Here is a 12,762-nt window from a genome sequence, read left to right on the forward strand (position 1 = left end):
TTCTAGTGCACACTTCTTTTGAGAAGAGTCTTGAATTTATTTGGTGTCCTCCAAATGTCCCAAATTGTGTTTCCAAAATTTTTCCTGCAAATAATAATGCAAATAATTAGCTCAGAAAATTCAAATTAATTAAAATTAGAATTTCCGGTCAAATTAAGCATATTTAGGAAAAACGGGAAAATACTGAAAAATTAAGCACAATTCCCTTATTAATTCTAGCACAATAAACTAAGTAAAGTCTAGAAAATATCGACTCATCACTTACCAAGCAAGTGTTTCACTCAATCACTCAAGTGTTTAGGGTGACACTCCAACTCTCTATCATTCACAAGTCACAAGAAATAAAATTGTCATTCATCTTAAAAAATTAAAATCCTTACATGCAAATGCCATCAAAAGGACTTTTCCAAGGCTTGAAATGAGGTTGGGTTAACAAGAAAAATTGGTTTTTCCAGAAAGCAAAATCCTTGAGCTAAGAGAGCTATCATAGTATTCAACATTTAAGCACAACTCTCTTCCTCACCAATCTCACTTATTCCCAACTTTTTCCCTTTCCCTTTTCATTGAGCTCATCTTCATGCTTATTCTTCTTTTCTTTTCTTTTTCTCATGCATTTTTCTTTTTCAACAATTGAGCTCGATGCTTCTTAACAACTTTTCAATTTCCCCCATGCAACGCCAAACTTGAACCTTTTCATCATATAAAGTTAAGCTCATCTCAACTCAAGGTAAAGAATTTCAAGACAAGGGTTCACATTCTGTTTAAAGATAAGGTTCAAAAAGGGTATAATATTTTAAGATCTGTGGGTGAAAATTTGGCTAGAGAAAGGTTCTCAAAAATGGCCTTGATCATATGACATTCACATGCAATTAAATCAATCATCAAAATTAAGGCAATATCATTCATGTTTTCCTGTGAACAATTCATGTAATCATAAAAACTCTGGAGCTCAATACCTCACACAACATGCTTTCTTACACAAAAATCATACATACACCCTGCTTATCATCATAATCACAATCATAATTTACTACACGTCTGTTTCACTGAATATCAACATGCAACACAACCCAATTATCATCCACATCCAATCATCATCAAATAAGCTCATCATGCAAATTAGTCAGTCAAACATTGTCAGAAAAGTATTTAGGCCAAGCATACGTACTGAAAATAAAATTCAACCTATTCTAAAAAAAAAAAATTTAAAAAACAAAAGTAAAAGAGAGAATCTAGGTTGCCTCCTAGTACCACTTGTTTAATGTCACAAGCCTGACCCAAACCTCATGGGTCCACCAACATCATGAATAAGGCGAATTGCTCGACATCTCCTCCCACATAATGTTTGAGCCTTTTGCCATTCACTATCCAGCTCCATTGTTAATCATCATCGTTTGAATTCTCTAATTCCACTGCTCCATTTTGGAATACACGTTTCACCACAAAAGGTCCCGACCATTTTGATTTCAGCTTGCCGAGGAACAACTTTAGCCGTGAGTTGAATAATAGAACCAAATCCCCTGGATGGAAAGTTCACTTAATCAGCTTCTTGTCATGAAAAATTTCACCTTATCTTTGTAAGTCTTAGATGACTCGTAGGCATGCAGCCGCATTTCTTCAAGTACTAGCAGCTGGTTGCTTCGTTTGCTTTATCAGGGTCAAAATTCAAAAACTTCAAAGCCCACCAAGCTTTGTGCTCCATTTCAACTGGCAAATGACATGCTTTTCCATAGACCAACTGAAAAGGTGATAACCCCATAGAAGTTTTCATGGCAGCTCTATATGCCCAGAGAGCATCGTCTAACTTCTATGACCAATCTTTTCTTTAAAAAGTGACAGTCTTTTCTAAAATTCTTTTGATTTCCCTGTTAGAAAATTCAGCTTGGCCATTTGTCTGTGGATGATAAGGTGCAACTACCTTATGTTTCACCCCATAATGCTTAAGTACCTTAGCTAGCTGAGCATTACAGAAATGAGATCCCCCATCACCTATGAGAACCCTGGGAGTTCCAAAACGTGAAAAGATTTGTCTTTTTAGGAATTTGATCACAGTGTTAGAATCATTCTTAGGATATGCTAAAGCTTCAACCCACTTACTCACATAATCAACAGCTACCAAAATATATTCATTATTAAATGACGGAGGAAATGGTCCCACAAAGTCAATACCCCAACAGTCAAAAGCTTCAACTTCTAGAATGCCCTGCAATGACATCTCATGCCTCCTTGAGATAGTCCCTGTCCTTTGGCATTTGTCGCAGCTCCGAGCATGATTATGGCTTGTAGAATTTTTGCGGCAGTGCGCTCTCCATTATAATGACCTACATAAGGAGAATTGTGACAATGCCACAAAATATCTTCTGCTTCTGCTTCAGTAACACATCTCCTCAAAAGATTATCTGCTCCTATCTTGAACAAATATGGATCATCCCAAATGAATTGTTTGGCATCATGTAAAAACTTCTTTTTCTGTTGCCAGTTGAATCCTTCAAGAATAGCACCTGCGGCTTTGAAGTTAGCTAAATCAGCAAACCAGGGTCTTTGTTGAATATATAAAAGAGTTTCATCTGAAAATGATTCCCAGATTTCTTTCTCCTTGCTTGTTACTTCATCATTGACTAACCGGGATAAATGATCAGCAATCACATTTTCACTCCCCTTTTTGTCACGAATCTCTATGTCAAATTCTTGTAACAGAAGCACTCATCTAATCAATCTTGGCTTCGAATCAGGTTTTGTCAGTAAATACTTTATAGCCGCATGATCTGTATAAATGATCACCTTAGATCCAATGAAATAAGATCTAAATTTCTCCAATCAATAAACTATGGCCAAAAATTCTTTTTCTGTGGTAGCATAACTCAGTTGAGCTTCATTCAACACTTTGCTAGCATAGTAAATAACATGAAATACCTTTCCTCTTCTCTGTCCCAACACAGCACCTATGGCATAGTCACTAGCATCGCACATAAGTTCAAACTCTTTATCCCAATCTGGAGCCACGATCACTGGAGCAGAAATCAATCTCTTCTTCAAAATATCAAAAGCTTACAAACATTCAGGGCTCATCACAAATGGTGTCTCTTTAGTAAGCAAATTACTTAAAGGCTTCGCAATCTTTGAAAAATCCTTAATAAATCGTCGATAAAATCCGGCATGACCAAGGAAACTTCGAACTCCTTTTACATTTGTTGGTGGAGGAAGTTTTTCAATCACCTCAACCTTTGCCCTATCAACTTCAATCCCCCTGGCAGAAATTTTGTGGCCCAGCACAATACCTTCTGTAACCATGAAATGACATTTCTCCCAATTCAGAACAAGATTTGTTTGAACACATCGTTTGAGAACGACATCCAAGTTGGTCAAACATTTTTGAAACGTATCTCCAAAAACTGAAAAATCGTCCATGAAGACTTCAATACTTTTTTCCACGAAATCAGCAAAGATTGCTTGCATACACCTCTGAAATGTGGCTGGAGCATTACATAATCCAAACGACATCTTTCTGTAGGCAAATATACCTGTTAACGGTTGAAAAACAGTTATTTTCATATGTCAATTTAGACCAAATTACACCCCTTAAGGCTTAGAATGAGCTTAGAATCAAGCAAAACTTAATAAATGAGTCTGTAGAGAGTCAAAAGCTATTTTTAGCGATATTATGCTTGTTTTGCATTGTTTTGTAGCATTTTTGAGAAAGTGAAGAATGAAGTTGAAGATGAAGGTCTTAGACTCAAGGACAAGGAAGAAACATGAAGAAAAGATGAGTCTAGGAACCGCTCAGCGCCAAAATTCACCGCTGGGCAGCCAAATGCAAGGAGGAGGCACTGTCTAACACCCAGGCGTGGATGCCAGGCGAATTTGCGATTAGAGGCAAACCGCTGGGCGGTGGAACCCTAGCGCCAGGCGGTGGACCCCTAGCGCCGGGCGGTGGACCCCTAGCGCCGGGCGGTGACGCGATTATGGGCAAACCGCCGGGCGGCATAAGTGTGACGCCGAGCGGTTGTCAGCTGGGCTTGGACCTGTTTTCTGCGATTTTTATGATCTGTTTGGGCTTGGGCTTGTTTTATGTTATTTTTATGTCCTATTTAAAGGCCAGAACGTCTTANGGTTTGTATCTTTTGATGGCTTAGGCACAAAAACACACTTTTCACCCCTTTGGGGTAGATTTGGAGATGGTGACAGCTCTCATTTTCTCCTTTTTAGGGTTTGTATCTCTTTCATTCCATTCTTCATCTAGATTCATCAAGACAATGGTGAACTAAACCCTATTGTTGTTGGGGGAAACAATGTAATCTTTTGATACTCTCTTTTATTGAAACTCTTGATTATTTATATGGTCTCCATATGTTTTGATTGATAATTGTTGGGTTATCATCTGTGCTTAAGGCCTTTATCGTTTAACTCATTCGATAACTGTTGTTTGTCTTTATTGATACGGGGACGTACAGTAATGTCATGAACTGGTGAGTGATTCCTTGATTAAGCAATACCACCTAGGGATAGGAGTAGGACGATCAATTATTTTTCACTTCTGTTCTATAATGCATTATTAATTGCTAGGGGAGGCTAGGGATAGCAAGCCAGTAATTAGTAACAGGCTCTTTTCGTCGAGGGATCGGGTTAAGGGTAGGCTAAGAAAGTTGCATAACAATTAGATAATAAAGCAAATAAACAAGAGGAGTAAATAAGAGAGAGCAGATTAGATGAAATTGTAAACCCCCAACAACTCCATTCATCCATCCACTTTTGTGTTTAACCTCAATTGATCAAATTGCATTCATGTTTATTTTTCTGCACTTTATAAAAATCCTAAAATATTATTTTTATAGTCTTGATTGGTTAAGCAAAAGCACAACAGTTTAGTGTCGTGAGTCTCTTGGGAAAACGATACTTGGACTTACCATTTATTATTACTTGAAACGATTTGGTACGTTTGCCAATTTGTTAACAATACCAAATGGACAGGTAAAAGCTGTTTTCTCTTGATCTTCAAGGTCCACCACTATTTGGTTATATCCAGAATATCCATCAAGGAAGCAATAATAAGCCTGCCCCGCCAATCTTTCTAACATCTGATCCATGAAAAGTAAGGGAAAATGATCTTTCCGGGTGGTTGTATTTAATCTCCTGTAGTCAATGCACATCCGCCACCCAATGACTGTCCTTGTAGGAATAAGCTCATTCTTTTCATTATGAATGACAGTCATCCCTCCCTTCTTTGGTACGACTTGAACTGGGCTCACCCATTTGCTATTAGAAATAGGATAAATAATTCCTGCTTCTAACAGCTTCAAAACCTCCTTTCTCACAACTTCTTTCATGACAAGATTAAGTCTCCTTTGCGGTTGAGCTACAGGCTTATAATCATCTTCCATCAAAATTCTATGCATACAATAAGTTGGACTTATACCTTTGAGATCAACAATTGACCAACCTATGGTACCTTTGTTTGATTTTAGAACTCCCACCAATTTTCCTTCTTCTTCCGGAGATAATGAAGTACTAAAAATGACTGGTTTTCTCCCATTATCCTCCAAAAACACATATTTCAGATGTGGTGGCAACTCTTTCAGTTCAACCTTACTTTCTGGAATTTTTTTTTCTTTAAGCTTTGTCTGCTCAAAAAGGGCTTTTTCTGGTGGAACTTCTTTTGGTGCTTCCAATTCCTGAACACATATCTGTTGTAGTTTATCCTCCTCTTCGTTCAAATCCTCACATTCGTTGATCAAAGTCCTTTCTAACATGGATGCGTTACGAACTCTATTTTCTTGATTCATACAGAGTTCTTCCACAATGTCAATCTGAAAGCATGACTTGTCATCTTTGGGATGTGACATTGCTTGAAACACATCAAAATTCACCTCTTCATCTTGCACCTGGACTTTAAGCTTTCCCTTTTCAACATCAATAACAATTCTAGCAGTTTTCATAAAGGGTCGTCCGAGAATTAAAGGTGCATCTCCATTTTCTTCCATTTCCATAATAACAAAGTCCACGGGAAATAAAAATTTATCAACCTTGACTATCACATCTTCAGCAACTCCATAAGGATATTTGAGGGATCTGTCAGCTAATTGAAGAACCATTCTTGTTTGTTTGATCTCTAACCCTTTTATCTTTTTAAACATGGAAAAAGGCATCAGATTTATACTAGCTCCTAGATCAATCAAAGCTTTCCCAACCTCTAACTCTCCAATAGTACAAGGAATAGTAAAGCTCCCTGGATCAGGTGATTTAGGAGGTAATGACTTTTGGGTGATAGCGCTGCAATTCCCTTCTACCTCAATTGTTTCTTTTTCAGAATACTTTCTCTTTTTCGTAATGATCTCTTTCAAAAACTTTGAATAAGATGGTATCTGCTGGAGTGCCTCCGAGAATGGAATAGTTATTTCCAATTTCTTGAAAATCTCCATAAAATGCTCAAATTGTATCTCTTTCTCTTTTCTGGAATATATTTTTGGATACGGCAGTGGTTTTTCATACTCCTTCTCTTTGAATTTTTCAGCTTCTTCTTTCTGTTTCTTGTTCATCATATTTTTCTCTATCTCACATTCCTCCCTTTGACCCTTCTCTTCTTCGACACTTTCTTTTTTTTCAACCTCTCTTTCTCTTAAAATTCTTCCACTTCTAGTAACAATCTCACATGCTTCTTTCCCCCTACTTTTCTCCACGCAATCAACAACAAATACACTTCTCTTCATAATTTTCTGAAAAGTTTCTTTGGATTCTACACTTCTCTGAATAAGTGTGAAATGAAGCTTTTGCGGGGCAATTGAGGCTTCTATAACTGCCTGTGATAAATCAGCAAATGTTCTTGTCACTTTCTCCCACTACTGTGCGATTATATTATTTTGTATCATCGCAACTTCTTGAACAACATCAACGCACACACCATGTGTTTCTTCATTGTCAGCCATAATTTCTATCAAATCATAAGCTTCGTCCTCAGTGTTTCTGTTTATACTACCTCTAGTTGAAGCATCCAACATCATCTTAGACTGAATGCACAGGCCTCCAAGGAAAGCAAGTAAATATGAAGTCCTATCAAACCCATGGACTGGGGTCTTCCTCAACAAGCCTTTAAATTTGTTCCATGCCTGTCCAAGAGTTTCTTCCCTTCCTTGTTTAAATGAAGAAATCTCTAGCTTCCCTTGATTGATCTTTGCAGGTGAAAAGAATTTAGTGACAAATTGCTTTGCCACAGGCTCCCAATTTCTGAAAGTACATTCAGGGAATGAATGCAACCAATCTTTAGCGTTTCCTCCAAGAAAGAAAGGAAACAAGCTGAGTCTGACCCTGCCATCCGAAACTCCGTTCATCTTGACGGTATTTCAAATTTCACCAAAGATGGTCAAATGATTATAAGGATTCTCATTTGACAACCCGTGAAATTGGTTGCTTTGAACTAAATAGATGAGTGTAGGGCTCATCACCATGTTTGTTGCATTATCAACTGACATTGTTATACTATTGAAGTTCAAGGGACCCATTGTGTTTGTTGCGTCCCCTAGTGTACGTCTTGGAGGAGGTTTGTCCGCCATCTCCTCAGCGTCTTGTGCAGGAATCTCAAGTGAAGACTGCAAAAATATTTCAAGAGAGGGAGATCTCTCACGTGAAGGACGTCTGCTTCTCCTTCTCCCCCTTCTTGATAACCCTTCTAAGACAGGTTGTTGGTCTTTTCTGCTACTAGTATGTATTGCTTCCTGCATACACAAGAAACAAACCCTAAAAGCACTTTTACAGAAAAAAATATAAAATAAAACAAGATTAAACAAAATAAAATGAAAATAATTACAACCAATTCAAATTCAATCAATCCACACTACTTGAAAAAGTAAACGTCGAGTCCCCAACAACGGCGCCAAAAACTTCTTGACTCACTGGCAAGTGTACCAGATCGTTCCAAGTAATATAATTGGTAAAACCCAATATCGTTCTTCCTAAGAGACTCGAAAGGCCTTATCGTTCGTGTGAATTAAAATCGTAAGACTTGTAAAGAAAGATTAATTTTTGCGGATGCAAGAAACACAAAATAAACATGCAAAGGTATTTGATTCAATCAACAAGAAGAAGGCTATGGATGAATGAAGTTGTTGGGGGTTTACAATTTCATCTTATCCTCTCTCTCTTATCTACTTTTCTTGTTTAAACTGCTTGCTTATCTAATTGTTATGCAAACTTTCTTGGCCTATTACTAATTACTGGCTTGTTATCCCTAGCCTCTCCTAGCAATTAATAACACATTATAGAACAGAAGCAAAAACAATTGATCGCCCTACTCCTATCCCTAGGTGGTATTGCTTAATCAAGGAATACTCACCAGTTCATGACATTACTGTACGTCCCTGTATCAATAAAGACAAACAACAATTATCGAATGAGTTAAACGATAAAAGCTTTAAGCACAGATGAGAACCCAACAATTAATAGTCAACGCATATGAAAATCATATAAATAAACAAGAGTTTCAATAAAAGAGAGTATTAAAAGATGACATTGTTTCCCCCAACAACAAAAGGGTTTAGTTCACCATTGTCATGGTGAACCTAGATGAAAAATGGATGAAGAATGGAAATGCAAACCCTAGATAAGATGAAAAGGAGCCTAAGCATCCAAGAGATCCTCTCGAGAGAGTGAAATTAGGTCTGGCCGCCCTCTTCTGTCAAAAGAATGAGAATGAAATGGCGAAAGGGCTATTTATAGTTGAGGAGCGTCACAGAAAATAGGACCAAGCCTAGCAGACAACCGCCCAGCGTCACACTTATGCCTACCAGCGGTTCGCCCATAATCGCGCCACCGCCCGACGGCAAGGGTTCACCACCCGGCGGTTTGCCTCCAATCGCGAATCCGCCCAGCGTCCACGCCTGGTGCCACCTCCTCGCGTTGGACCGCCCAACGGTATAATTTGCCTCTGGGCGGTTCCTAGACTCTTCTTCTCTTCATTTTTCTTCACTTTTCTTGAGTCTAAGACCTTCATCTTCAACTCCATTCTTCACTTCCCCAGAAATACTACAAAACAATGCAAAACAAGCATAATATCGGTAAAAACAACTTTTGACTCTCTACTGACTCATTTATTGAGTTTCGCTTTATTCTAAGCTCATTCTAAGCAATAAAGGGAGTAATTTGGTCTAAAATGACATATGAAAATAACTGTTTTTCAACCATTCCATGATGTAGGGGAGTTCGTAACATGCTTCGCGCATGAAGAATCAGCTAGAGTAACGGAGTTTCATCTTAAAGGCTCCTAAGGATGTCTCCTTTATTAAATTGATGTTGTGCAAGGGGAACGAGTGGGTGTTCTATGGGAAGGGGGACGGGTGTGATGACTTCTTTTTCATGTATGCCTTCCTGTTCAACGAGATGTATGTCCGACTTCCATTCAAAGACTTTCATATAGGTGTGTTGAGGGAGTTGAACGTGGCACCATCACAACTTCACCCGGACGATTGGGCGTACATGCAAGCATTCGTGGTGATTTACACTACCCTCGACCTCACTCCCACTCCAACTGCCTTTCTCCATTACTTACGCACACACCCGAATACCAAGCGGGGTGGACTTCCCTAATATACGAGTAGGGGATGTGGTTGTTCAAGCTATTCTCAGTCTCTGTTAAGACTCCAAAAAGTGTACTGAATCGTATCAAGTAATATATTGTTTTCCCTAGAGACTCACGGCCTAAACATTCATGTGATTTCTTGATTAATTAAGACTTGAGAACAAAATCATTTGGTTTATAATGCAGAAATTAAACATGAATGCAAGTGTTTGATCAATTACAATAAGAATGCACAGGTGATTGATTTGTAAAATATTGAATGATTATGTTGTTGGGGATTTCAACTTGTGCTATCCATTCTCATGTATTTATGAATTTGTTTCTTTCATTAATGTTAATGCCACTTTCTAATTTACTTTAAACCCGATGTCTCGGTGAAGAAGGCTTATCCTTAATTACTAGTTTACAATGTCCTGTCTCCCTAGCAATTAATTCTGCATTACATATGCACAGAAGCTTAAAGGCAACCAACCCTCATATCCCTATGTCTAGGCAGTACTGCTTTTGGGAGAGATTCCCAGATCTAAATTTCCCCGTATGTGTCCATATCAACAAAATCAATTATCATGCTAATGAATGAGTTAACCAAAGCAAGCATAGAGTATAGAGGAAAAACCCTAACAACTAATGAAATAAAGCATTTATAATATAAACCAAATAAACAAGTATTTCAATCTTAGAAACCTAGGCAAAATCATTCATGCTTTCAAAGAGATAGCAATCATTCACAACAAAACTCTAAAGTTCAAAACCTCACGTACAAGCTAATTCCAAGTTCCAGATATCTCAGTTACACATCCTGCTCAGTATCATAATCACAATCATAACATCATGCATCTGTTCACATAATTCATGAACCACCACCTGTATATCAACATCTCATATATCATCTCATCATTAATCAATATAAAAGCATCATCATGCACAACTCAGCACACAACACAACATTATCAAACCATTGCATCAAATATAGTTTTAGACCAAGTACATCAACACCTATTCTAAAAACAAAAGTAAATAAAGTTCAACAAACAAAACAAAGATAAGAAAGATCTTGTTCTATTGCCAATAACATTCATCAGTAAATGTTATCCTTATCCTTGACTGTCATCTGAATCCTCATCCTCCTCTTTGTCGTCTTCCTCTTCCTCATCTTTTTCGTCATCACTATCTTCATCATCATCATCTTCATCATCATCATCCATGGCTGCAGCTTCAACTGCTCCAGATCCACTAGCTTGTGCCTGATCCTCTGGCCACCCACACAGGTGTTAAACTCCTCCATCATCCACTGTCATGTAGGAGGTGTATCATACAACCCTATAATCATCTCTGTAGTGGCAACCTGCCTTCTGTCCAATGCCTACATCCTCGCCTCCCTCAGGGACATATACATGTCCCTCATCTGAAAGGGCTCAACATTCCGAGGCTGATCCTATGCTGGTAGTGGTCCCCTCCTATGAACTTTAGGATGTGGTGGTAGCATAGGTTGGCCCGCCTCATCCAGCACGCAATACTAGGTGTAGTAGGAAGCATCAATCTCCTTCCTTGGTCTCTCCATCGGCAGTGTGGAGGTATTTGCTCTAGCTATCTCACAAAGATGTGTGATCAAAGATGGGTGTCCCAGAGGCGCTTTGGTGTTCACAACACTGACACAAGATTTAATTTGATCAGTTATCACCTACCCAATGTTAATATTTAATGCACTTACACGTTAGAACATGGCTGAATGTTTGCATGAGTGAAGGCCATCCAGTTTTTCGCCATAGGAGTCAAATAAGACCTCCTAATATGAATGGGTGCCTCATTCCTGTTCCTCTGAAAGCGTCCTCCAGGCACATACAAAGTTCTCTCTGAATGGGTGCCTCATAGTTAGCTCCTTCCTCCAAAGTCAGTGCATACTGACACTGTTCACCAGCCCACTCAGTGTTAAGAAACCTGTTTATAGTGACCAGATCATAGTGAATGATCTTCCCTCTCACATAACTAGTGTAGGCTTCTCTCTTACTGTTACCAATTTCCCTTGCCTTAGCATAGAATTCTTTGACAATCGCTATGTTTGCTGGTGTTGGATAAGAAGCTACATTCTCCCATTCTCTCCTTTCCAATTCCCTTCCAAATTGCGGGGCCAAGGTTGGTATCAATGATGAGTCGATATTTTATTGATTTCACTTAGTTTCTTGTGCTAGAATTAATCAGGGAATTGTGCTTAAATGTCCGGTATTTTCCCGTTTTTGCTAATTGTGCTTATTTTGACCGGAAATTCTAATTTTAATTAATTTGAATATTCTGAGCTAATTATTTGCATTATTATTTTCAGGGAAAATTTTGGAAATACAACTTGGGACATCTGGAGGTAAAAATAAACTTAAGTNAGAGAGAAGGTGTGGATTTTGTAATTGAGGGGTGTGGATGGCAATTAAAATTTGAAGAAATTGGAGAATCACGGCCTTGCCCATCTTTCTATTTTTATTGAAGCACACGACTCTAAGCTCTTAAGAAATGGTGCAGCGTGAAGAGCTTCATTCCAAATAAAATAAGCAACAGCAGCATCTAGCAAAGGGCAGGCTTTGCAGCCTTCACACGGCCTNCACATCCAACACATGGTGCAATGGCAGCAATTATGGGTTATATCCAGCAGCTGGCAGCAAGGAGTTGGGCTGNAGAGTGCTGTTACGGCCCATGTGCACAAGGAGGTGCAACAGCCACGTTCCAGCCTTCTTCACGGTACAGCAAAGCAAGTCCTCCAATCCACACTTCACGTTCCAGCTGCTTTCAAGCAACACACATTTGGGCTTGGAGGTGTCATGGTCTTGAGCTGCAACGTGTACATTGAAGAGCACAAGCTTCACAGCCCAGTAGAAAAAGCAACACACACGTTCAGCTTGAAGAAGAGAATCACACGTCCAGAAGCAGGAGAGCTGCCTCAACACGCTACTGCATTCTTCATTTGGAGAAAGAGCTGCAACGGGCCACAGGGAATCAACGCGCCAGCTCCATCAGCGTCCGGCAAGCCTACGTAACAGCAATTGGAGGTGCTTGGAGAAAAGCAGCAGCCCACGTTAACTTTGCACCTCCAGAGGTTTCCAGCCCTCACGGCCCATGTAGCAACTTCACGGCCCATGTAGCAACTCCACGGCCCAGTTGGCAATAGCAGCACGCCACCTCCTTGCTCCCACATTGCAGCAGCCTCGGTC

At 39.1% G+C, this 12,762-nt stretch overlaps 1 protein-coding gene across 1 annotated transcript; it reads right to left on the minus strand.

The window, feature by feature from the left end:
• Positions 1–10,659: 10,659 nt before the first annotated feature.
• On the minus strand, positions 10,660–12,170 carry LOC106778664 (histone chaperone ASF1-like). The gene is made up of 4 exons (XM_014666648.1): positions 12,049–12,170; positions 11,349–11,677; positions 10,911–10,970; positions 10,660–10,817 (listed from the first exon to the last, which is right to left on the minus strand). Exons 1-4 carry the CDS (start codon positions 12,168–12,170, stop codon positions 10,660–10,662), a joined length of 669 nt encoding a protein of 222 aa, XP_014522134.1.
• Between the last annotated feature and the right edge of the window lie 592 nt (positions 12,171–12,762).

Source organism: Vigna radiata, unplaced genomic scaffold (assembly GCF_000741045.1).
Source record: "Vigna radiata var. radiata cultivar VC1973A unplaced genomic scaffold, Vradiata_ver6 scaffold_147, whole genome shotgun sequence".
Classification (NCBI taxonomy): domain Eukaryota; kingdom Viridiplantae; phylum Streptophyta; class Magnoliopsida; order Fabales; family Fabaceae; genus Vigna; species Vigna radiata.